A 27,411-nucleotide genomic window follows, 5' to 3' on the forward strand; every position below is an offset into this window, starting at 1 on the left:
TCCCGCCCTCTCCCTACACCCCCCCAGCCACAACCACTACCCCCGTACCCTAGTGGGCCCCCCTCCTCCCCCCCCCCACCCCCTCTTTCTGTCACGGAGAGAGAGGTGAAACTGCTGCTCGAGAGCCAGAATCCCCGGAAGGCGCCCGGCCCGGATTCTGTCTCCCCCTCCGTCCTGAAGCACTGTGCTGACCAGCTCGCCCCGGTGTTCACCAACATCTTCAACGCCTCACTGGAGCTGTGTCATGTCCCAGCATGCTTCAAGGCCTCAACCATCATCCCCGTCCCCAAGAAGGCCAAGGTCACAGGCCTAAATGACTACAGACCCGTCGCCCTGACCTCTGTGGTCATGAAGGTACTGGAGCGCCTTGTCCTGGCTCATCTGAAGCGCATCACCGATCCTGTGCTGGACCCGCTGCAGTTCGCGTATAGAGCAAATCGATCCACGGAGGACGCCGTGAACATGGCTCTGTATTACGCCCTACACCATCTGGACACCGCCGGCAACTATGCCAGGATCCTGTTTGTCGACTTCAGTTCGGCCTTCAACACTATCCAACCATCTATCCTGGAGCACCAGCTGTCCCTGCTGCAAGTGCCTGCCTCCACCTGCAGGTGGATTACGGACTTTCTTACCAACAGGTCTCAGCGTGTGAAGCTGGGGAAGAGCATTTCCAGCTCCAGGTCCACCAGCACCGGTTCCCCGCAGGGCTGTGTCCTGTCCCCTCTACTGTTCTCCCTGTACACCAACAGCTGTGTTTCCCTCCACCCGTCGGTCAAGCTCCTCAAGTTCGCCGACGACACCACCTTGGTGGGCCTGATCTCCAAGGAGGACGAGTCGGCCTACAGGAGGGAGATCGAGCGGCTGCGCAGGTGGTGCAGCAGCAACAATCTGGAGCTAAATGCCCAAAAGACAGTGGAGATGGTGGTGGATTTCCGGAAGAAAGCAGCCCCTCCCCCTCCCATCATGCTGGGAGGCACTCTGGTGAACTCTGTGGAGTCCTTTAAGTTCCTGGGCATTACCATCTCCCAGGACCTGAAGTGGGAACTGAACATCATGACCCTCCTGAAAAAGGCACAGCAGAGACTGTTCTTCCTGCGGCAACTGAGGAAGTACAGACTGTCAAGGGCTATGATGACCCGTTTTTACTCGGCCATCATTGAGTCCATCCTCACCCACTCCATCATCACCTGGTTCCCCGCTGCAGCTGCAAAAGATCTCGTCAAGCTGCAGCGGGTGATTCGGTCCGCAGAGAGGGTGATCGGCCGTCCCCTGCCCTCCCTCAAGTCCCTGCACGACTCCAGGGCACTGAGGAGGGCAAGAAAGATCATGGCTGACCCCTCCCACCCTGGCCACGGCCTCCTCACCCTGCTCCCCTCTGGAAGAAGGATGCGGTTGCTGAAGGCCACCACAGCACGCCACAGACTCAGCTTCTTCCCCTCAGCTGCCAGGCTGCTCAATGAGTCTGGCTTCCCTCCTCCCCCGCCCCCAAGGGCCACTGAAACCTGACATTGGCAATGACATTGCACTACTGAACACTATGGCACTTTATATTATCTATTTCTTGCACAATGTTGTTGGTATTTATGTTATATATGTGAAAAAAGATTGAAACACAATCATGCATTGTCAAAGCAAATTCCTATGTGTATTACACAATGGCAAATAAAGGAATCTGAATCTGAATCTGAACCACAAATTTCGTCCAAACCGCACGAATCTTAAAACGTAGCCTACTATTTGGGGAAGTGCTGTGTGGTGGAGATACGTATTGATAATTTGTCTGTTGACTTGATGACATTTACTTGCTTTACGGTCAACAGCGAACAGCTACGGTGCACCAGTGATCCAACTGATATGGCCATACAGTATATGGAGATCTTTATCTATTTGGCCGTAGCTGCATTGGGAAGTCCTTATATGGTTATGGCTTATCATGGTGACATGAGCTTGACGATGTGGTTCGTCCGCCTGCCCATCCTCCCTTAACACATTTACTGCCAATACCGAGAATTCTCGGGATAGAAATCAATGGCGTTTACCGCCGATACCGAGAATTCTCGGTACAAGGTCTTTTTTGTGTTTTACATTAGATTGAGTCCTTCCGCACATCGTCATTCATCTAGACCACAGATAAGTTGACAAATCTCGTGATCCGGTCACGTGATCACACAAAGCACGTTTTACAAAACACTAAAGCCAAGATAACGTCAGTCAGGGGGTCCGCCACTCCGCAATCAAACCGAAACGTTTGATCCGAGGCGGCATATTCTGCCTCTAGCAGCAGTGAGAGCAGGTGGGCCAAGCAAGTATGTGCAGGTTACATGCTCACGCTCGCGGGGGGCGGAACCTTTCCTGACCCTAAACCGCAAGTTAGAAGTGAGGCAGCCAAGACAAGCGTGTGCCAGTTCGTGCTCGCGCGCAACGACCTGTTTACAAACCGACCACAGGCAGGACACGCGGTCCACACATTTGAAACAAATAAAGAAAAACATACCACGATCGCGATCATCTTGCAACACGCACGCAGAGTTTTATTCCTTCGATATGGATAGATCTGTGTGTCATGCATGCGTATTGGAGACGACTTTTACTGAAGGTAGGCTGACTGTGTGTGTATGTGTGTGTGTGTGTGTGTGTGTGTGTGTGTGTGTGTGTGTGTGTGTGTGTGTGTGTGTGTGTGTGTGTGTGTGTGTGTGTGTGTCTGCCTGCGGCGGACGCGCGCGCACACACACACACACACACACACACACACACACACACACACACACACACACACACACCAAGCTGCCATCAGGATACAAAAAATCACAAAACATTAAAAAAAAGACGATTTCTGCACACCTGGTTCACAGCTATCATAACACGTCACTCTCTCGCACACACATGGAATTGACTCTAGGCCTAGATCAATTTCAATTAGTGTGAGATGCTTTTAAGAACATGATCAGTTGGTAATACAACACAACTTGCATGTTATTTCAAAACATTTGATTCTTTATCTCCCCTCAGTCTCCATTCCAGATGTATTTCCTGCCCAACTACCAGTGAAGAACCATACCCACTGTAACCAGTGTGGGAAAAACTTCTTCACAAGCAAGAGACTCAAAATACATCAGAGAACTCATACAGGAGAGAAGCCCTGTGACCAGTGTGGTACAAGGTTCAGCCAGAGCACTCATCTCAAACAGCACCAGAAAATTCAAACAGGAGAGAAGCCCTACCACTGTGACCAGTGTGGTACAACGTTCAGCCAGATCAGTACTCTCAAACGGCACCAGAACATTCATACAAAAGAGTAACCATACCACTGTGACCAGAGTGGAAATCGTTCAGACAACAGAGTGCCTTTTAGAAAGCACATTCAAACAATTTACACTGGAATGAAGCCTTTAAGTTGGGATTAACTGAACTGATTCATTAAAGTCTCATCAGTACATGCACTGATGTCAGCTATGGGATATTATGCTTTGTTTATATGGTTTATTTAATGGACATTGGTTTGTTTTGTGTTACCACTGTGCATGAAGTGTTTGTTTCTGCCTGGAACTCCTTTAGAGTGTTGTCAGGAGGACACTGTTGGTGGTTACACTTCCTGCTCCCTTTGAAGACGTGAAGCGGAAAGATGTATTTTGGTTCTATAATTTAAATGTCATACTATGTATGACACCTGGCCCATCAAACCTCTTCTGTTAGGGCAAGGTAGAAACACCCCTTGTGCCAAGGAAGAGGAAGTCTGGAGCACATTCTCAGCAGCTGTCCTAAAGCTCTTGGCGATGGTCGCTATCGCTGGCGCCATGACCAGGTGTTGAAGGTGGTTGCGAGTCCATCGGCACTGCCATCGACCAGAGCGAGCGCTTACAACCATCAAGGACTGCTCGATCACATTCAAGACACTATCCAACTTCCCGACCAAAAGCTCACACAGGTCTGCTGGTAACAGCGAATGAATGGCAGATGAGGGTGGACCCGGGGAAGCAACTTCAATTCCCCCAAAACATCGTGAAGACCAGCCTCAGACCAGACATTGTCCTGTTGTCAGAAACATCCAAGAAAGTCGTCATGCTAGAACTGATCACTCCCGGTCTGGTCGACTGGGTGAGGGGGGCTGAAGTTGAAAGAGCCCCCTATGACCCCATGTACTATCACTGATGTGTCCATAAAAGTCTATCACAAGATTTATGTAACCAAAATGTCTAAATGAGCATATCTTATTGTTTATTATGGACATTTGGTGTATGCAGTGATGTCATTATAATTTAGTTGTATGCAGCCAGCGAGGTTTGTTTATGTTGAGGTGTATTTTATCATTGTTTGATTTTTAAGTTTGTTGTACAATACCCTATGTTAATGTTTCTATCATATATGCATAATGTGAGCATTTGTTTATTTGTATTTGTCTTATGTGTTAATGGTTCAATGGTGGAGCCTAATAAATCCACCAGTAGATGAAGAATCTACTGTAATGTTTCTATCATATATGCATAATGTGAGCATTTGTTTATTGTCTCCGCCAGGAGACTATTGTTTTCGTTCTCGTCCTTCCGTGTGTCCACCAAGCTAACATTGGTTAAGCTTCACGTGACACGTGACAATATGTTGAAAGGGTGTGCTTCGATTGGCTAGCGAGACGCATGATGAAATAGAGGCCTATAAATAGGTGTGTCACTTCCAAAGACTATTTATGTCTTTGGAAGTGAGGTAAGACACACCTATCCATCAGCCAAGCTAACATTGGTCAAGTGACACGTGACAATATGTAATATTGACAGGATTAATGGAGAGTATCTTTTCCTCTCCGTCCGTCTCTGTATATGTCCGTCTGAGAACACCCAACATTGGTCAAGCTGCATGTGACATCACAATATGTTATATAAATATCTAAGACAGGATCAATCAGGAACAGTACTTTCCAGTACAAATTACCCGACCGTGCGTGTTTGTCCGTCTGAGAACACCTAACATTGGTCAAGTTTCACGTGACATCACAACAATATGTAATATAAATATCTTAGACAGGATCAATCATGAACAGTACTTTCCAGTACAAACTGAGAGTGATTTCCTTAGGTTAAAATAGCACGGGTCCGCTGACTCAAGTCCTCCTGACACCTCAGGAGGACTTGAGTACCTGCTAACTACCACACTACGGCTCCCATGAACTCTCTAGACCTGATGGTCAATGGGCAGGCCAGCACATGCCCAACACTATTTGTTTTACTTTCCCTTTTTACTACTGGCGGAGACCTGTGTTCCGAGGAGCACATTTTCTAGTTTGTATTTGTCTTATGTGTTATGGTTCAATTGTGGAGCCTAATAAATCCACCAGTAGATGAAGAAAGTGTGTTGTGTGTTGCCTGGAGGGAGTGATAATGACTGTGTTGATGAGCTCTGTGCTTATGCGTGTTGGACAACAGTGTAATGCAGTGCTTTCATATTGTGTATCCAATGCACACGAATGGGCAAGTCTACATCTAAATGGACAAGTCTACATCTAAATGGGCAAGTCTACATCTAAATGGACAAGTCTACATCTAAATGGGCAAGTCTACATCTAAATGGGCAAGTCTACATCTAAATGGGCAAGTCTACATCTAAATGGGCAAGTCTAAATCTAGATGCACACATGTATACATGGCTATGGGCAGGTTTAAAGGATCTACACCATGAATTAAAAAATATATAATAATAATTAATATATTGTTTTTTGTCCCCCAATGTTTTTCAAAAGGTTTGAGCCTAAATCAAGCCTCAGATATACTCATTCCAACTAACTTCTCTCTGGCTTATAAAGCACTTTCACCTGCAATACCACATTGTCCTGTTTGGCACGGGGTGCTATTGATCCAGTTTGTATGCATGTTATCTCCTGGTTCTGTGTGGAAAAAGTAAAAAAAAAAAGGAAACTAGAAAATGTGCTCCTCGGAGCACAAGTCTCCGCCAGCAGAACCGTGCTATCAACTGTCATCAACTGTGATATCAGTTTGTACTGGAATGTACTGTTCTTGATTAATCCTGTCTAAGCTATTTATATTACGTATTGTGATGACACCAGTGTGTCTACATAATGTATTGCTCCGCCATTTCTCAGCCATTTCGTGATTATTCCTGTCTTACCTCACTTTGAAAGAGACCAAGACTCTTTCAAAGTGACTGAGTGTTCAAAGCCTGAGTGTTCAAACTGGGGTATTTTTTGGGATAGAAGAGAGGTAGGGGAGACCAAAAACACACACAAAAGAAGAAAAAGTTAAAATTCACGGTGTAGACCCTTTAAATCTCAATTCACACCTAGCTAAAATAGCCAAATGAAGCTTGTAGATACAGTAGGCTATTTGGGATATATTTGAAAATAAAGACTTCACAGACGGAGGCGCACCATCTGAAGGGGACTTGAGCCACGAGAGGCACCGCCGAGCACGCTGTGAGCTTGTAGATCTGCTATTTTTAATGGCCAAAGTATAAAATATGGATAAAGGGGTTAAAATGATTGTGATGCTTCATTGATTCATTTAGTTGGGGACCCCCTGGTACCCCCTCAAGGACACCTGGGGGTCCCCAGACCCCACTTTGACAACCAATGCACTAGTCACCTTGAACCCTAGCATCTGGAGGTTTAGGCTTTTGGCTCTGTACTTCCTCTCTGTCTTTTCCCCTCCTCTACACATCTTTCTTTTTCCTTTATTTATTCAGGGGAGACCATTGAGAGCAAAGCTCTCTTTTTCAAGGACGCCCTGATAACAGCATTTAAAACAAATGAAATACATACATAATGAAAAACCATAATAAACATTTGAATGAAATTACGATCATCACATATATAAATAAATATAGTGTTACATGAAACAGGTGCAGTTACTATGCAATGTGTCCTATGGTATGAAGTACCCTAAATGTTTCTACTGAGACCAATCGCTCCAGTTTCAGAGAGTCCTGAAGTTTGTTCCATTTGTGTGGAGCATACTACATGAAAGCAGTCTTTCCTTGTTCACTGTTCTTCCGTGGACTTGTATATCTAATGTGTGATTGTGAACTTGTTGCATGTCCAGTAACCTTTGGCTCAAAAAGCGAAGATAGGTACAGAGGAAGCTTACCACACAAGGCCTTATAAATAACATACAATGCTGCTCTCTCCGTACTGCGAGAGAAGGCCAACCCACTTTGTCATATAAAATACAGTGATGGGTGAGATAATCATCACCAGTGATAAAACGTAGGGCACTGTGGTAGACTGCATCGAGAGGCTTAAGTGTGGAGGTTGAAGCATGCATTTAGGCCTACAGCACATCACCATAGTCGACATGTAGTAGGCCTAACTCTGAAATAATCCTAGTAACTCTGAGGACTCCCTACGGGTCCCAGACCCCCTGTAGTAACTCTGAGACCCAGTAGTAACTCTGAGGACCCCTAGGGGTCCCCTACCCCCTGTAGTAACTCTGAGGACCCCCTAGGGGTCCCTGACCCCCTGTAGTAACTCTGGGAACCTCTTGGGGTCCCGGACCCCCTGTAGTAACTCTGAGGACCCCCTGTAGTAACTCTGAGGACCTCCTAGGGGTCCCTGACCCCCTGTAGTAACTCTGAGGACCCCCTAGGGGTCCCGGACCCCCTGTAGTAACTGAGGACCCCCTAGGGGTCCCGGACCCCCTGTTGAAGACTCTGCTATAGATTGAAATTAGATTAGAATAAACTGAAGCTCTCTCATTTCTTCTCTTTTTCTCTCTTTCCATCTGATCTAACATCCTTTATAATCTCCTGTCTGTCTGTCTGTCTGTCTGTCTGTCTGTCTGTCTGTCTGTCTGTCTGTCTGTCTGCATGCGCTCACCTTTTATACAACATGAAGCCATAGAGCTTTGTTAGAGCTATATAGAGTTCTATACAGTGGAACAGTGGCTCCCTCTGCTGGACAAAAGTATACTTTTCTTTTCTTAACTTTTCAGCTTGGAGACACTGAATGTTTAATATGTGATCATGTTTAATATCTGATTATGTTTAATATCCTATACTGCACTCTATGAATGTTTAATATCTGATAATGTTTAATATCTGATATTGCACACTATGAATGTTTAATATCTGATAATATTTGATATCTGATATTGCACACTATGAATGTTTAATATCTGACAATGTTTAATATCTGATCATGTTTAATATCCGATACTACACACTATAATGTTTAATATCTGATTAAATAAAGCACAATGAACTTAAAGGCTTTTTGACTAAAATATTGATTGATTGATTGATTGATTGATTGATTGATTGATTGATTGAATACTTTATTTAGAAAGACATAGTAACAGTACATGGAAGTACAAATCACAATAACAATTTACACTTTACAATTGAAGAGACAGAGACTATCACAATATAGAGCTATTTAACATTGTTGAACAAACACTCTATACCAATGATTACTATCATAACATAGATCTATTTAACACTGTTACTGAACAAACACTCTATAGTAATGATTACTATCACAATATAGAGCTATTTAACACTTATTTTAACCAAATAAAATCACGTACCCTACCTTTAATCACATGACATACTCCGGTAACAGTAGGTGGCACTATGAAATGGTTAAAACACAACAAATAAAGCTTTTATTGTGAAATCCACATCCGGAAGTCACACTTCTTCATTGTCTCATTAAATCTGACTTGACGCTCCTCCCCCTTTTTTTCACGTGGAAGAAACAGAAGAACGGTACGTTGTTGTTTGATACATTGTATCATTTATTTAACTTTATATCAGATATAAAGAGCGGATTAAAACAGTGAAATATGAAGCGTTGTGTGTTTGTAAACAAACGAGAGTCACAGGATTCTACAGGTCATCGGTCGTGGTGTAACAGTGAGCCGTGTTTTTTTCATTGAGCGTTCATTGGTTGATGTTCATTATTCCAGTATCGCGTGATCTGGTGACCCTGTTCTAAACGGAGACCGTCTCCACGACGTGTTTAACACCGGTCGTCATGGTAACTAGGCAGTGGTGGGAAAAGTACTCAAATTCTTTACTAAAAATGTACTTGAGTAAAAGTACAAAAGTATTGGCATCAAAATGTACTTAAAGTACCAAAAGTAAAAGCACTAAAATATTTGAAAATAGCCAATCTACAAGCTCACAACGCGTCGCGATGCGACGCGTTGTGTGCTTGTAGATCTGCTATTTTCAAAAAGCCTATGTATAAAATAGGGTTTTATAATATAATAATGTATATCTACAAAGTAACTAGGAACTAAAGTTTTCAAATAATTGTAGTGGAGTAAAAGTACAATATTTGCCTCTGAGATGTAGTGGAGTGGAAGTAAAAGTAGTGGAAATTGGAAATACTCAAGTAAAGTACAAACACCTCAAAATTGTACAGTACTTAAGTAAATGTACTTAGTTACTTTCCACCACTGTAACTAGGGTAGTAAACGGCTGTAGGTTAAGATAAATGCATCTTGTCTAGGGTCACGTGGCCACCAGCAGAACCTCACAGCAAGGACCCCCTGTTGTGCCACCCCCCCCAAGATTATTCCCAGTGGTGGAAAGTAACTAAGTACATTTACTTAAGTACTGTACTTAGCCTAAGTACAATTTTGAGGTATTTGTACTTTACTTGAGTATTTCCAATTTCCAATACTTTTACTTCTACTCCACTACATCTCGGAGGCAAATATTGTACTTTTACTCGACTACAATTACTTGAAAACTTTAGTTACTAGTTACTTTTCAGATATAAATGATGATATAATGAAACATACATAAAACCACTTTAAACCTAATGTATACCTAGGCTATTTGAAAATAGCCGATCTACAAGCTCACAACGCGTCGCATAGACACACACGGCCGGAAGCGGAAGGCCTACAAATTCACGCCCACTTTTGACACTCTGGGTCCGTTAGAAGGATGAACTGCAGCTCTCAATGCAATCTCTATGAGACGCATTGTAAAATACCGTAATTTCACTGGTTAACTACTGAAGCTGTAGCGATTTTTTTTGTGTTCTAATAAACTGTCCCATTTCAGTAACAATTAGGTGATACATATGTCCATCAAATATGTTTTTATTGAAAGGCAATCCAAGGTTAGAGCTTGGAAACCAACCTTCCAGAGAGAATTGTATATTATTGTAATCAGTTCATTATTTCCTCTGTAAACCATGAATAAAACTGAAGTGTGTCATTTCGAGCGAATGGCATCGCGTGACACAAATTGTCCTCTTTGAATAGACTATCATCTTATATAAACACAATTGACACAAGGAATTGGCACTCTCACGAGAGAGAGAGAGAGAGAGAGAGAGAGAGAGAGAGAGAGAGAGAGAGAGAGAGAGAGAGAGAGAGAGAGAGAGAGAGAGAGAGAGAGAGAGAGAGAGAGAGAGAGAGAGAGAGAGACGCATGGCTAATAATACACGCAGTAGCCTAATATACACATTTCTTAGTTTGCTCTATAGTAGGAGTTTTGGGCTGATATTGAGATTTGTCGGGGTAAAGGGAAGTCGGGGTAAAGGGTCAAAAATTAGTTTGCTCTATAGTAGGAGTTTTGGGCTGTCGGAGGAATGGGCTGTCGGAGGAATGCTTTGTCGGACTAACGTAGTGCACCCGACAAAGACACTCCATACATTTGGAAACATATTTTTATTTAAATCAATATCGTCTCCAGTGAATGTAGGAATATTTTAAAAGTAGGCTAACTCTCATATCCTCTCATAGGGAATGCATTGACAGCTGCAGTTCATCGTTCTAACGGACCCCGAGTAGCAGCGCTATCTCAAAAGTGGGCGTGAATTTGTAGGCCTTCCGTTTCCGCCCGTGTGTCTCTATCGCGACGCGTTGTGAGCTTGTAGATCTGCTATTTTCAAATATTTAGTACTTTTACTTTTGGTAGTGGAGAACGGGGTAAGATGAACCTCTGGGTAAGTTGAACCACCCCCTGTATCTTTAAAACTATACACATGACTTGTCATGTGACCTTAAAATCAGGACACACCCATCATTTCCACCTGGCTGTGAAGTTTAGAGACACATGTGATAAGCATATTTCTACACAAAAAAAAGTGTTTTGCTGGTCAAAGTTAATTTTTAACTTTTCTGGTATAATGATTTTTATTTTAAAGCAAATGTACCCTGGTTGAAACTTATATATCATGTATGTTGGTGATATTCCAATGTATAAAACCATGTGAATCATTTAGCCAAAGATTAGCCTGAAGCATTAAGATAGCCAGGTTAGGTCAAAATGGTGGCCATGGGGCAAGATGAACCAAATGCCTTGGGGTAAATTGAACCAATTATCCAAATATCAATCACCATTCATATTTTTTATTATGTCTTTGCTTCTCAAATGATGCTGTATGACCTTTCATTTGGATGAATACACTCATTTAAGAGAAGTTTTCAATATTATATATATTAACAATTGCAAATATTAAAAGGTTCTGAATAACAAAACATATTTAATTGGTTTTATATTGTTTAAATACCATTAAGAAAATAAATAAGACTATTTGCAAAAGGGAAATGTGTTATTAAAGTATTGTTTATACGTGAATACATTATTTGTTCAAGTTTAAACTTGAAAATGCAAAATATCATATGGGTAAATTTACCCCTTGACTAGGGGGCAAGTTGAACCACATGACCACTTTTTTTTGAGAGCCCATATTTTTACAACCATTTGTCATAGATGCACACTCACTATTTCAATTGATAGAAGACATCTTGTAGTTTTAGTAGATGTTTAGATTTTACTTCCATCTCATTTTTCCTTGCCTAGAGGTCAACATAAGTAAAAAGTGGTTCATCTTACCCCGTTCTCCCCTACTTTAAGTACATTTTGATGCCAATACTTTGGTACTTTTGCTCAAGTAAATTTTGAATTCTGGACTTTTACTTGTAACAGAATATTTTTATATTGCAGTATTGGTACTTTTACTCAAGAAAATAATTTGAGTACTCTTTCCACCACTTTCCTTATTTGTCCAAATGTTTAGAAAATAAAAGCTATGAGCTTGTAGATTGTAGTGTAAAACAGGTTTTAAAGGGGTTTTTAAACCAGTGGTTTTCAACCAGTTTTCCGGGGACCACCAGTGGTCCTTGAGGAGTTTCCAGGTGGTCCCCAGCTAAGTGATGCAGAGTTGGTAACCAAATGGACCCTTATAGATCTTTAACTTGTGAGAGTGTAAAATGAATCCAAATGGCATTTGACACTCTCAAGAGTTCAATTATTGTTAAACATCTGCATTACTTAATTTACAAGAAGTCTACACAACTAGAGAATGTAGAAGAATTGTTATTTTGACAAAGTCTCATCCAACGATAACAAAATATTATAAGTTTTGGGTCTGAGAGGCTAAATGAAATGGGGAATAAATAATGGTCCTTGATACGAAATAGGTTGAAAACCACTGGTTTAAACTGATTTTTATGCTATGGACATAGTAGAGGACTGGATAGCTCTGCTGCTGTTATTGTCTCCACCAGGCCGAAAGGCATGCCGAGAGGGTAGCCTATGGTGTGTGTGTGTGTGTGTGTGTGTATGTGTGTGTGTGTGTGTGTGTGTGTGTGTGTGTGTGTGTGTGTGTGTGTGTGTGTGTGTGTGTGTGTGTGTGTGTGTGTGTCACTGTTGGCTTGATCGCAGCGAAACTGTGCACACACACTCCCTGGATGCCAATTCAGAAATTCGGCCCCAGATATTTCACATGAGCCTGTTATAGCGCCGCCAGGAGGCCGCTTTTTGCAACAACAAAAAAAATGACGGTGCTTTTACAGATTTTGTCCAAACATCACGCAAATCGGTACACAGTATCTCTATAGTCATTAAACAAAACAGGTCTTTCAGATTTTTCATATTCCATCCCGATTGGCTAAAAATGGCTTCCAAAGTTTGCAGGAGTGCTCCGTTTTCAACAAAATGCCTCAAATCATGAACACAGCGTGCACTTTCCATGAAATTTCATACGCACATTCCCACTAGGCAGAGGAAGAAATGCCACTTGAAATCTTTCAAATCAGCCTCATGGTGGCGCTGTAACAGGCCGATTTGTGTTTTTACCTATAACTGCACTGATCTGTGTAAAACTTTGTATGTGCACTCTTTAGCAGCTATGGAAAAACCTTTGCATATTTTGACATCTGCCTTTTATAGCGCCACCAGGAGGCCGACTTATGTAAAACACATTTTTGGATATTACTCCAGGTGTTATCCAAATTTCACGCAAATCGGTACACATGATCTCTATAGTCATGTGATTAAGACTGATCTGTTAGATTTGTTTCATTTTTGAACAAAATGCCGCAAATCATGAACGCAGCGTCGGATTGCGGTGAAACTGCATGCAGATTCACACTCAGTGTTTCTCCTAGCCAAAGGCTGAAGATGTGGGAGACAAGGTGGTACATGTTTGGATTCTCAAAATGCATTTTGTGCTCAAATAGAAAACACATTCGCCCCCATTCTATATACCGCCGATTTGCCCCGGGGCGACTGTGTTTTGATATTCTTGCACCACGATATGGAAGTGTAGTGGATCAAATAGAATCACATGTCGGTTATTGCATCGTCTATTTCTCACTTCAAATGTTTTCAAAAACATTCTTGAGAGCAACGTTTAGTTGTAAACTACATTGTTTGTTTGTTTACATGGCTGTCATGTTGGATAAAGCATAAAACCAAGCAGTGCAGGTTGACATGAGCAGGTGTTCTGAGTCTCTGATTAGACAGCGGTCCGTTATAGAGCTCATCGGTCATTACCCAGAAATAACTGACCGATGATTGACCAATCAGAATCAAGTATTCAACCAAGCCGTGTAATAAATATGTTTAATTGTTCATTTGTTGCTCATTTTGTTGCTCGTTTTGCTTTGCTTGTTTTGTTTTGGATTTTGGTTTATTTTAAACTTGCATTTAGTGCAAGTACTGGTTGTATGCGCCGATCATCAAGTATATCTTTTTTTAAACTGGATAGGGGGCAGGTATTAATACGAATGTTATTCTTCTGCCTGCTCCTTTTCGCTCATGGGTGTATTCGATTTAATGAATTATTATCCTCTGATATGAACTATATGTACTGTAATACACTACCATGTGCTAAATGAAATGAAATGAGATACATTTATTGATTGTTTTTGATCTTTCAGATGATTTCTCTGTCCAGAGTGAAGAATGAAGCATCAGGACGGTTCATTTGTCTCTTATCATACAGGTACAACTTAATGGTTTAGGAAAAAGAGAGATTTTTTTGTTTTGTTCTTTATTTACCCTGGGTAGTAGCTGCTCACTCAGGACACTCAATGGTTAGTAGTCCTTAGAGTGGTTGTATTCCATTGGCTAGCCTTCTTTTATCACACATTGTTGTATTTCTCCCAGTAGGTATGATGCATTATGGGAGTTTGTTTGTCGTTGGTCATGTTTTCAAACTCACTTTGAGTTTATGTAATACACAATGTGTAATGATAATGAAGCTCACTTTAAAGCATTGTCAGGATTGTCAGGAATCAAATGGTCATTCTATTAGTTTTAGTATTTTAGTTATTTATTTTATGATAACATAAGTTATGTTGAGGCAGATGATTGGCTGTGGCGCCCCCTGTACGGAACAGCCGAAAGGAAAAGAAGATGTTGGCATAACTTGTATAATATAACGTTTATTTTTTTTATTTTTAAAAGTTATATTATAATCAGAGGCTTTAACAACATATAAATACCCACCTCAGGTACTTTTATTTTCTAGTTACAAACACAACACATGATGGTGATGCAGTAGTTGTGATTGGTGGAGAGAGAAGCCTCTGTTGTTTCTACTGGTCGACCACTCCATGCTCATTACAGGTGCACCATGGGAGTTGTATTTCTAATTAGGATGTTAGACCAATCAGGAACAAGCAGATCACAGTTGCATCCAAGTCCCCAGAACCACGGTAGAACAGTGAAGCGGCCAAGGCTGATGGTCAAATCTGATATTGCAACACTTCCGCATTTTGCGCGTGCATCTGCCGTTTGTGCGCCTGCTCACGACCCAATAGTGCATCGACCCAAAGGAACCAATCTGGAACCAATATTGTACTTCTGGGTGCTTCAAAACGCAACTTTCATTGAAATGAATAGTTGGGGGTGGGGCAATCCACCCTCTAGATATATTATAACTCTATGGTTGCACCGTGGGAGTTGTATTTCTAATGAGGATGTTACAGTTAGACCAATCAGGTCCCAACCATAGAGTTAAAAATAATAGAGAGGGCACCGGATATCCCCTCCCATCCACTTGCATTGAGTTGCTCACACAGCGCATGGGCCGAAATCACCCCTTCTTCCGGGTTGGAAATGTGATGGGCGAGGCCTATTTGGGGACATTGGTCGAAACCGTTTTCGCTCGTTTGTGACAGAAGCCCCAGGCTGTTTTAAGCTGCAGGACCTATGAATGGCCAGCATGTCCATTGCGCTTCAATGCAAACTCTGGGTTCTGGGGGCTTGGTCCCAACAGATCACAGTTGCATGATGGGAGTTGTATTTCATTCCAGGGCAGAGGGTGGAGCTCAGATGAAGATTATCCAGACTCGACCAATGGAGAACAGTCATACCCGTAAGATACATGCTGTCTGTCTGTCTGTCTGTCTGTCTGTCTGTCTGTCTGTCTGCCTGCCTGCCTGCCTGCCTGCCTGGCTGCATGCATGTATCTCTCTCTCTCTCTCTCTCTCTCTGAAATAAAACAATCCAAACTAATAAATGTAAAATTAAAAGGGAATAAAGAAATGTTTAAACACATTGCAACTTAGAAAAACTGGCTTATGAAAGCGCTTCAATTGTGCATTTGCTGTTAAACTAATATTTTATAAACATACATATGATGTAAGCAAGTATAGGGAATATTCCTACCAGATAAGGACTCTTTTAAGCAATGCCGTAGCGCAAAATCGCGGGCCCGACGCAAGGAGAGGGGTGGGGGCCCTTTCGCAAATGGCAATGGAGATGGTACGGTGCGGTAAATGGGGCACCCCCGAGGTGCATCGCTTGCTACCCCTCCGTTATGCCACTGCTTTTAAGACCTTTCTATTTAGGAAGGTCGAGACTCTTTTAAGACCTTTCTATGTAGGAATATCTGGACTCTTTTAAGACCTTTCTATTTAGGAAGGTCTGGACTCTTTTAAGACCTTTCTATGTAGGAGTGCGGTTTCGTGTTATAGTGGAGGTGCTAAGCAACATTTGACTTCAAGTCATGATACAAAGGTCCCCTTTGGTATGGAAGTACCTTAGGGCCATAGGAAAAGAATTATCCAAAGAGACGAGTTAGATCACCCTTCTTTTTTTTTTATAGGCGTTTTTAAAAATGGCCGCCGACAATTAACCACTATTACACCAGACCCCATATCTTTGCTTCTGTTAGAGCTATAATAATAATATTGGTGTCAAAGTGTACATTTTTGGGGTCAAGGAATTCAATCAAATAGGTTTCAATGCAAAAAAACAAATACTTCATTAAAGGAGAAATCCGGTCATTTTAAGTGTTATGTTTGATGTGTGTCAAATCACTTACCAACGTATAAATGAAAATCGCGTAAATCCACAGAGCCCCCTATCGACCCCCACCGTTGTCATTGTAGGAGGATATAGAATAGCCCAAATTCGCCTATTTTAACCAATGCAAAGTCTGTTTTTTTGCTTCTAGTACTCATTGTTGAGTCCCATGATAATGTAACAGGCGCTAAAACTCCCGACAAGCTAACGGCTAATAACAAACGAGCTAACGCTGGGGCTGCTTATCTCTCTGAATGGCAGCCCCAGGTTGCCAGGTCGGGAGAGAAACCAGCAACCAGCATTAGCTCGTTCTGTTATTAGCCGTTAGCTTGTCGGGAGTTTTAGCGCCTGTTACATTATCATGGGACTCAACAATGAGTACTAGAAGCAAAAAAACAGACTTTGCATTGGTTAAAATAGGCGAATTTGGGCTATTCTATATCCTCCTACAATGACAACGGTGGGGGTCGATAGGGGGCTCTGTGGATTTACGCGATTTTCATTTATACGTTGGTAAGTGATTTGACACACATCAAACATAACACTTAAAATGACCGGATTTCTCCTTTAACAGCCATGACAGCGGGGGGTAAAATATGCAAATTTCATTAAAAAAAACCCTCCCCCTCTAAAACTTGTATTTACTTTTCCCTTTGTCATGGAAGTACCTTAGGGCCATAGGAAAAAAAATATCCAAAGAGACAAGTTTGATCACCCTTCATTTTCTTTATATAGGCGTTTTAAAAAAAAGGCTGACGACAATTAACCACTATTATACCAGACCCCATATCTTTGCTTCTGTTAGAGCTATAGTAATAATATTGGTGTCAAATTGTACATTTTTGGGATTGAGGAATGCAATTAAATAGGTTTCAATGTAAAATACCCAATGCTTTACTAATTGCCATGACAGCGGGGGGTAAAATATGTAAATTTCATTTGAAGAATACGTTTTAACAGGGTAACTTAACCCCCCTCCTCTAAAACTTTGATTTACTTTTCCCTTTGGTATAGAAGTACCTTAGAGCACTAAGAAAGAAATGATCCAAAGAGACAAATAAGATCACTCTTCATTTCTGAAATATATGCGTTTTTAAAAATGGCCGCCACCATTTGAAGTGATACAGCAGAACCCATATTTACTTCTGTTAAAGCTATAATGGTAAACATTTTTAGGGTCAAGGAATCCAATTAATTAGGTTTCAAGGCAAAACAAATCCCCAATAATTTTCTTACTACCATGACAATGGGGTTGTTGTGGTAATTTGAGTCTTGCCCTTGCAAATAACCAGTTCTGGCAAGTCCCTTGAAATAATTGAAATTGAAGCCATTCATCAAAGGGCAAAAGGAAGAGGGGGCTCGACTCATCATTTACAGCCTTTTCCAAATATCGCTCATAAGCCTTCATCACAAGTACAGAGCAGCTACAGACACCTGATGCATGTACCAGGTTCTGCAGATGTGGTCAACACCAATGAAAGACTGAGCTTTGCCACTAGTTGAATTACCACTATTGGTGAGAGCTGTCCATCCACTGCCATTCATCCAGCCAGTCTCCAGACACACTCCAGAGCATCTTTTTTGGCAAGTGTGAATAGGGGTTGATCAGCTAACATGACTGGTGTCTGACCTGGATTTAGGTAGTTGATTGCTTGAAGGAGGACATTCATTGCATGCCAAGCCAAGCCATAGTGGGACTGGTAGGAGACTCTGTGAACAGTGGCAGTATGTATGATCTGGATGGGGTGGCTGAACAAGGCTCTGCAATGCTTGCATAATATGCACCCCATGAGATCCATTCTTCATCCTCAAGGTTGTCTTTCCCCACAAGGTGTCGGTGACTCTCTCCAACCACTGGGAGCCTTCTTCAAGTATGTTGCTGAGAGGACAAGAGGCTGGCTGAGGATGACTGTTTGTATTAAGGGCAGGGACATCAGTTTGGAGTGAAACATCCAGATCCATTGTTGTGTAGAAAGCCGGAAAGGATTGTACATGCTTCTTCCCCATCTTAGCTGGAACTAGGATGTTAGTGAGATTGGCTGTTTGTTGGTCATCTGACGGGAAGTGCTGCTGAATGCTTATGCATGTCCCGTGGAGGGCTGATTTTGCTGTTGTTGACGATGGGTTGAGTTCAATGTTGTCAAAACCACCATTAGTGAAGACACCCTTAACTGCCTGAGGTGGGACCACCACACCAATCTGCTCCCACTGATTGATCACTGTACTCAATGTTTTCAAGCGATCACATGATACACCATACCTCGCTTATGCATGGTATCCACCTGGTGTTTACTGCCAGTATGCAGGTGCAGATTCATTGCCAGATACAGTGAAGCTGTGGTTCCCTTTCTCTTATGTGACAACTAACACTACGGACATTTCTTGGATCTGCATTTCACAGAGTTGTAAATGATTTGCTGCCCAATTGATGTAGCAACCTGGCACTTCTCTGGTTCAGGGGCTGGCTGGTCAATACCTTATCCATCCAGAAGCATCTTTAGGAACAATTGCAGCAGGGGAGGGATTGAATCAGGAGGCTGTGAAGGAACCTGTAAATTATTGTTTCATCGGAAGATATTCTTCCCGGAGGATTTTAGCTGCTCTGTAGATGATGGAGACATCAGTAAATGTGTTGCTTTTCATGCCAACAACAGCTTTCAGGTCATCATCAAACAACATAACAGGGACCAGCCACGATCTAGTCGCACAGATCTGATGTCAATATCCTCTCGAAGGCGCGTGGTGTTACATTTAATAATAATTGATTGACTCAAACAATTCATTGAGGACATGTGCTCTGATTACCTGTGTTGCCTTATTTTCTGTCGTGTCACAACGGCGGTTTCTGCTTTTCTATAGAGCCTAGTCAGGCATGCACGATGATGCACTGCCTCCATAGCTACCATGTCACCAGCAGCTTGTTTAGCTAACAGACACTTGTCACCCAGCACCTGAGCACATTATTTCACTTTTCGATCCAATCCCAGGGTGGAAGCCGTCCTTAGTTCCTTTCTGTTGCCAACTTCACCACAGAAGAAACACGGTGTGGTTTATTCACATGAGGATGATGATGAGCATGAGAGTATGGCCTGTGCAGTGAACTTGCCACCACCATTCATGCACTGTGTTTTTACTGGGCTCACAGACTCTTCATGTCTTCTTCTTGCTCTGTCCACTTTTTGATCAATAATGGCACAGTTAACATAAAAAACATTCTGTATTCAATGAGAAAGTAATACAAACCTTGAACCTCAAAGTGTCTCAGATTTTCTGTCACCTCTGATTTAATCAAATTGTCGCAGTCCCTTGTGCAGAATTTATGTTTTGTGGCAGCAACAGGTGTAACTCTCAGGTGATAGCAGTCAGACATATACACTTACAGTCAGACAGACACTAATCTCTCAAGACAGATTCAGAGCTCTGCAGCTGAATCTGTCGGGAGCTCCTGATACAACGTGTATAGTTAAGAATGTTAGGAATGTAAACAAAGACACGTAGACCGGAAGTGGAGGGCTGAGGGCGGACCTAATGGCCACCATCCTGTTATCCACATTCGATTGGGAGGTCCCCCCCAGAGTCAAATCTTAAAGAAAAAAATAGCAGAGGGTGCTGTTTTTTCCTTTTTTTGACTGGGTTCCTAGATTGGACAGACACACATAGAGCATGTGGCATGTGGATAAGAGGTTGTACTTCTTAAAGTTTTTTTTATAAGGGGAACATTTCAATGTCACTTATTTTGTTGATGAAATGTGCATATTTTACCCCCATTGTGAGGGTAATGAGAAAACTATTGGGTTTTTTAGTCTTGGAACCTATGTAATTGTATTCCTTGGCTCCAGAAATGTACACTTTGACACCAATATTATCATCATAGCCCTAACAGAAGCAAAGATATGGGCTATGCTGTATTGCTGTAAATGGTGGCGGCCATTTTTTTAAACACAAATACTTTAGAAATGACGTCTTATCTAGTTTGTGTCTTTGGATAATTTATTTCCTATTCCCCTAAGGTACTTCCATGCCAAAGGGAAAACTAAATGAAAGTTTTAGAGGGGAAATAAATGGAAAGTTACCCGTTATTTACGTATTTTTCTAATAAAATGTGCATATTTTACCCCTGTTTTCAATGGCAATAAGAAAATGATTGGATTTTTTGCCTGGAAACCTATTGAATTGGATTATTTGACCCCAAAAATGTACACTTTGACACCAATAATATTATTATAGCTTTAACAGAAGCAAAGATATTGGTTCTGCTGTATTGCTGTAAATGGTGGCGGCCATTTTTTAAAACGTGTATATTTCAGAAATGAACGGTGATCTAACTCATCTCTTTGGATAAATGTTTTCCTATGGCCCTAAGGTACTTCCATGCCAAAGAGGAAACTAAATGAAGGTTTTAGAGTGGGGGAAAATGGAAAGTTACCCTGTTAAAACAACATTTTCCAATTAAATTAGCATATTTAGCCCTGTTTTCATGGCATTGAGAAAATGATTATTATTTTTTTGCCTTGAAACCTATTGAATTGGATTACTTGACCCCAAAAATGTACACTTTGACACCAATATTATTGTTATAGCTTTAACAGAAGCAAAGATATTGCTGTATTGCTGTAAATGGTGGCGGCCATTTTTTAAAACATGTATATTTCAGAAATGAAGGGTGATCTAACTCGTCTCTTTGGATAAATGTTTTCCTATGGCCCTCAGGTACTTCCATACCAAAGGGGACCTTTGTATCATGACTTGAAGTCAACAGCCTATTTTTGGGTCCTTACACCTCCACTATTAAAGGACAACTTTAGTTTTTTACAACCAAGGTTTATGTTTTAGATTGTAATTAAAGTAAATAAAATATGAGTGTTAAAATCTTTTCATTTACTGCTCTCTATAGTTTTAGCAATTTTCGCGATCTTTTTTTACAGTGGGCGCGGGCATTCTGTCCGGTGGCTAAATATGTCTTTTTTTTACACAATAACCCGGTGTTTTCTTTATTATTATTTACAGAAGTTCTTCTAGCCCCCAATAACTCACATCTGGCCATCAAAGACCACAGGACCTTTTTTATTGTGTAAAAAAGGCATATTTAGCCACCGGACAGAATGCCCCCGCCCAACTGTAAAAAATATCGCAAAATTTGCCAAAACTGTAGAAAGCAGTAAATAAATAAAAAATAACACTCATCTTTTATTTACTTTAATTACAAGCTAAAATATAAACCTTGGTTGTAAAAAACTAAAGTTGTCCTTTAAATTGTGTGAAGCTACTGTCAGAAATATCCTTTTGTGCTTGAAACATTTTTTTAACCTTATTTTTAAAAGGTTATTTCAAATCTAACTCATTATTAAAGTCCTTATTCATGTCAAATCTAACTCATTATTATTAAAGTCCTTATTCATGTCAAAGCTAACTCTTTATTATTAAAGTCCTTATTCATGTCACTCCTGATTAAAGACCTTATTGTATTCCTTCATTCAGACCAGTCTATGGAGTCCAGTTCTCAACAACCATCAGGGACAGTTTCTGTTAAACAGGAACCTGAAGACCAACTTGACCTCCTGACCTCCAGCTCAACACAGACCACACTGGTAGGTACATCTCTGAATGGCCTGGCAGTTGTCCTGAACACTCACTGTCCTAGACTCTTCTCTAAAACACCCTGGACAATGCTCCACACGTCCTAGAATCTTCTCTCTTCTCTAAAACACCCTGGACAACGCTCCACACGTCCTAGACTCTTCTCTGTTCTCAAAAACACCCTGGATAACGCTCCACACGTCCTAGACTCTTCTCTCTTCTCTAAAACACCCTGGACAATGCTCCACACGTCCTAGACTCTTCTCCGTTCTCAAAAACACCCTGGATAACGCTCCACACGTCCTAGACTCTTCTCCATTCTCTAAAACACCCTGGACAACGCTCCACACGTCCTAGACTCTTCTCTCTTCTCTAAAACACCCTGGACAACGCTTCACACGTCCTAGACTCTTCTCTCTTCTCTAAAACACCCTGGACCGCGCTCCACACGTCCTAGACTCTTTTCTCTTCTCTAAAACACCCTGGACCGCGCTCCACACGTCCTAGACTCTTTTCTCTTCTCTAAAACACCCTGGACAACGCTCCACACGTCCTGGACTTTTCTCCCCTCTCTAAAACACCCTGGACAACGCTCAACACGTCCTACACTCTTCTTTCTTCTCTAAAACACCCTGGACAACGCTCCACACATCCCAGACTCTTCTCTAAAACACCCTGGACAATGCTCCACACGTCCCAGACTATTCTCTCAAACACCCTGGATAACGCTCCACACGTCCTAGACTCTCCTCCCTTCACTAAAACACCCTGGACAACGCTCTACACATCCCAGACTCTTCTCCCTTCTCTAAAACACCCTGGACAGCGCTCCACACATCCTAGACTCGTCTCCCTTCTCTAAAACACCCTGGACAAAGCTCCACACATGCCAGACTCTTCTCCCTTCTCTAAAACACCCTGGACAACGCTCCACACATCCCAGACTCTTCTCCCTTCTCTAAAACACCCTGGACAACGCTCCACACATCCTAGACTCGTCTCCCTTCTCTAAAACACCCTGGACAATGCTCCACAGGTCCTAGACTCTTCTCTCTCTTGGCTCAAAAAATGGAATAAACTCCACAATTTCATTCAGAATTGCAGACTCATTCCCAATTTTCTGCTGTATTTTGAACACTCACATCTTCAGACTCCACCCCTAGCACTTATCTCTCCTTGTTGTTGTTGTTGGTTACTTGTACTTACCCACTTTTTGTATAACTTTTATATCACAAATGTACATGCTGTTATTTAGATAGCATGTTGTTTAGACAGATGCATGTTGTTTACCTGCTATCCTACAGTTTATTTGAGGCACTAAATAGTTCTATCTTCACTTTATAGTTATGTGACTATTCAGCTTGTTGTTTATTGACTAGAGTTGATGTTTTCCCTGATTATTCTGATCTCACACTAGTAAGTCTCTCTGGATAAGAGCGTCTGATACAACGACTAGATTCTAATTTTAAGTCTAAATTGTAAACAGGAACCTGAAGACAACGTTAAACGTGAAGACGAAGACCACGTTAAACGTGAAGACGAAGACTACGTTAAACATGAAGATGAAGACCACCTTGAACAGGAAGATGGAGGCAGCATGGACACCAGTACGTTGCCTGGTATGGACACCAGTACGTTGCCTGGCATGGACACCAGTACGTTGCATAGTAAGGGTGTCACGATACTCGATACGTACCGAAAATGTAATGAAAATGACGTTCGATACAGTGTATCGAAATCAAAAGCCGTATCGTGATTCAAGGGTTAATTTTTAAAAAGAAATTGTGTTTCAGATGAAACTTTTTTTTATTTACTTGGTCTTCTCTTTTTCCTCTCTACACCTATACCTCTTTGCCAAAAATAGCCAATCTACAAGCTCACAACGCCTCACAAGCTCACAACGCTCACAACGCCTCGCAGCGCGAGATCTGCTATTTTTGGCTAAAGTTCACCTCAGAAAAGGGATGGGCATAAGGTAAAAGCCCTGGCATAGCTTATTATTCACATTTCTTGTTTGTTAAAGCTCTTACCTGTTCAAACAATGTGAACATACTTTAAGAAGTTTAAGAACATGTAGCCAAATAACAGTTGTCTTTGGATATTTTTTTCTTACATGTTCAACTTTGTATTTAGATTTTATTTAGTTATAGAGCTTCACAAGAAGCTCTATAACTCATCTTAAAGAAGAATCTTAAAATGACAGTTGTTGTAAGGGCATACTGTAAAACCCTTTTTGTTATTCTCATTTAATATTAATCAAATAAAAAGGGACTTATTGAGAAACATGTGTTTTTTACAAATCAAGACAATAGCCTAAATTAATAATCATATAGCCCTCAAAGCTGAAAAAAAGGACGTTTTAAAAATGTATATTGTATTGAAAATCGAATCGTGACCTTAAAATCAAAAGTCGAATCGAATCGAAGCGTATCGTGACACCCCTATTGCATAGTGTTTGTGTCCTTTTATTGTGGAATGTGTTTATCCTTGTTCTTCTAACAAGCCTGTCCTGTTCTCTCTCCACAGTAAGGAAGCGACGAGGATCATCTCAGCCCAGACATCACTGCTGTGACCAGTGTGGCAAAAGCTACGCTCACCGGTCTCTTCTAAAGAAGCACCGGGCGAGTCACAAAAAACGCACTGCAAAGAAACCCTACCAATGTGACCAGTGCGACAAAAGCTACACCGACAGAGGCGCTCTGACGAGGCACCAGGCCACTCATGCTGCAGAGAAACCCTACCGCTGTGAGCAGTGCGGGAGCGGCTTCACGCGGTCGGAACAGTTGAAGGTTCACAGCCTCATGCACACGGGCGACAAGCCCTTCACGTGTGACCAGTGTGAGGAGAGCTTCAGGAGTTTAAACCACCTGAAGCTGCACCGGACCCATCACACAGGAGAGAAACCCTACCACTGTGAGCAGTGTGGCATGTCCTTCAGGTGAGAAACCCTACCTCTGTGAGCAGTGTGGCATGTCCTTCAGGTGAGAAACCCTACCACTGTGAGCAGTGTGGCATGTCCCTCAGGAGAGAAGCCCTACCACTGAGCAAGTTTGACAACAATTTTGATTTAGTTTTAGTCAAAGTCCTTTGATTAAAATTCCATTTAGTTTTAGTCACATTTTGAAACATCTGAAATGTTTTAGTTTTAGACTAGTTTTATGTTAAATAATTGCGACTATGTCAAATGCTTGTGATTTGGCGATTATGACATTAATTGTGACGGGCCTATATAATACTTTCAGGGCGTCGAGTACATTGAAAGATCACCAGCGCGCCCACTCCGGGGAAAAACCCTTCGGTTGTGACCAGTGTGGGAAAAGATTCATCGGCGCCAACGACCTGAAGAGACACCAGAGGATGCACAGCGGGGAGAAACCCTACCACTGTGTTGAATGTGGGAGGAGCTTCGCTCTCATGCATCACCTGAAACGTCACTTCAAGTTAAAGAACCACGCCCAGCTTTAGAGCCACGCCCAGCTTTAGAACCACGCCCAGCTTTCTACACAGTGAAAATATTTAATTTGACCATAATCTGGGAACCTATTCGGTAGGGAAAAAATGATTTATTTTCCTTAGTTTTTGGATCTGGGGGCACCACCTGTGTGTATTCTGGAAGTATTTGAGGAAGTGGTGTGTATTTGAGGAAGTAGGTGTATTCTTACTAACAACAACAGTACATGCCAGTGGTGCTGAGAGATTAATCTGTCTAGCAGAATCTGTCTTGAAAGATTAATTGTGCAGAGACAGTGTTTTACCACCCTGTCAGCGCTGCTATGTGGAACTTCATGTCTGTTATTCTATTATAATACCACTGGTTCTATCACTGTTTAATTTCAAGGACCATCATAACGCATGATTTGTACACTGAGTTATAGACCTGTAAGGGTCCATTTTTAACCCCTTCAAGGAACCCAGAGGGTCCCTGGACCTCACTTTTAGAACCACTACAATGATATGTATGCAATACTGAATGTTTGACTGAATGTTTGTTTTATGGAAAATATTTTAATGAAGGTTTTAACTATAAATAAATGAATGAATTAGGACTCTTTCTCCCCTGTCGGTTTGTGCAATGCATCATGGGTAAACCGTGCAACAGTTTGTATTATAAGCTTTTTTTTGTGGTGTTTCGACTAGATGGCGCTCTTCGCTAACACTTGAGTGACCATTTCATCCCCAGATTTTTTTTAAATAATTTAGAGTAGCCAATAATGCTTTACTTCCTTTTGCTCCCCAATTTAGTCGTTATGCCAATTCATTCCTCCCCACACACAGGTTTGTTGTCACTGCTGTTGTATCCTACTGACTCACCTGCCAGTGAGGAGCCCCCACCGGGAAGACATAGGGCCTTCGTCCTACTCCTCCCGCCCAACACTCCCCGCCGACAGGCTCTGCCCTCCAATCTGTAGGAGTACGTACAGTGACAATTACGACCCCGCCTCCTACCCCCCCCCCCCCCCCTAGCAATAGAATCCATGTTCAGAAGCAAAGGTTAAAGGGCAATGAAACTCCAGGCTGCTTTCGTAGTTTGTTTTCCAGTTCAGTTTAAAAACTACAGCAGATTAAAAACATTGCCGACTAGGAAGCAACACAGCTGCACCAAACGCATGAATCATGATAGACAGTATTGACACCTCAAATCCAATCTGGGAACCCAGGTAAAAAGGAAAAACAGCGCCCTCTGCTGTTTTTTACCTTTGAATTTGACTCTGGTGGGAGGTCCCAATGTGGGAGCTAATGAATGATGAGTGTGTTTTATTTTCATAGGTGAGTCCAGAGCCAAATACCAATGAGCATATGATAGACAGTATTGACACGCCTCCAATCTAATACACCCAGTATTAATATAATATACTTAGATTTATGTTATGCCATCGGGTTTCCTGTGCATGCAGTTACTTAAAGGTGCACTGCAACGGCCTTTCCGGAAGTGTTCCACTTCCGTATGGTGACGCACTTCCGACTGAAACGGGCCAGGAAGGAGGGACTGGGAGGAATGTGATTCGACCGTCAAAAAGTAGGCGGGCATAACACGATGAAGACATGAATATGCAAATAAGGCGGGCCACTTGAAAACCAAACAGCAACAAACAAGCATGGACGTGGATCAGCTGATGGATGATGTGGATGCTGCTACTGGTCTCCATTCAGTGGTAGAGGACTACTCGCCACCGTCTTCCCCCATAGTGTCGGACGACGAGTCATCCTCAGACTAGGAAGAGGAATGGTACTGGGAAGACCCAGAGATGGACGGAGAAAATGATGAGTATCAAGCCGTCCGCGGCGTCAGGCCGTACATGTTCGAGCCTCTGCCCCGTCTCCCTGCAC

At 42.0% G+C, this 27,411-nt stretch overlaps 1 protein-coding gene across 1 annotated transcript; it reads left to right on the top strand.

Moving 5' to 3' along the window:
* Positions 1-3,957: 3,957 nt before the first annotated feature.
* LOC311052479 (uncharacterized protein) lies at positions 3,958-26,129 on the top strand (the record flags this gene model as incomplete). Its single annotated transcript, XM_084067442.1, has 7 exons — positions 3,958-4,098; positions 14,133-14,197; positions 15,513-15,574; positions 21,985-22,094; positions 23,570-23,702; positions 24,610-25,021; positions 25,326-26,129. 7 exons carry the CDS (start codon positions 3,958-3,960, stop codon positions 25,546-25,548), a joined length of 1,146 nt encoding a protein of 381 aa, XP_083923568.1. The 3' UTR covers positions 25,549-26,129.
* Between the last annotated feature and the right edge of the window lie 1,282 nt (positions 26,130-27,411).

The sequence above is a fragment of the Gymnoscopelus microlampas genome (genome assembly GCF_963454915.1).
Source record: "Gymnoscopelus microlampas genome assembly, chromosome: 9".
In the NCBI taxonomy this organism is placed as follows: domain Eukaryota; kingdom Metazoa; phylum Chordata; class Actinopteri; order Myctophiformes; family Myctophidae; genus Gymnoscopelus; species Gymnoscopelus microlampas.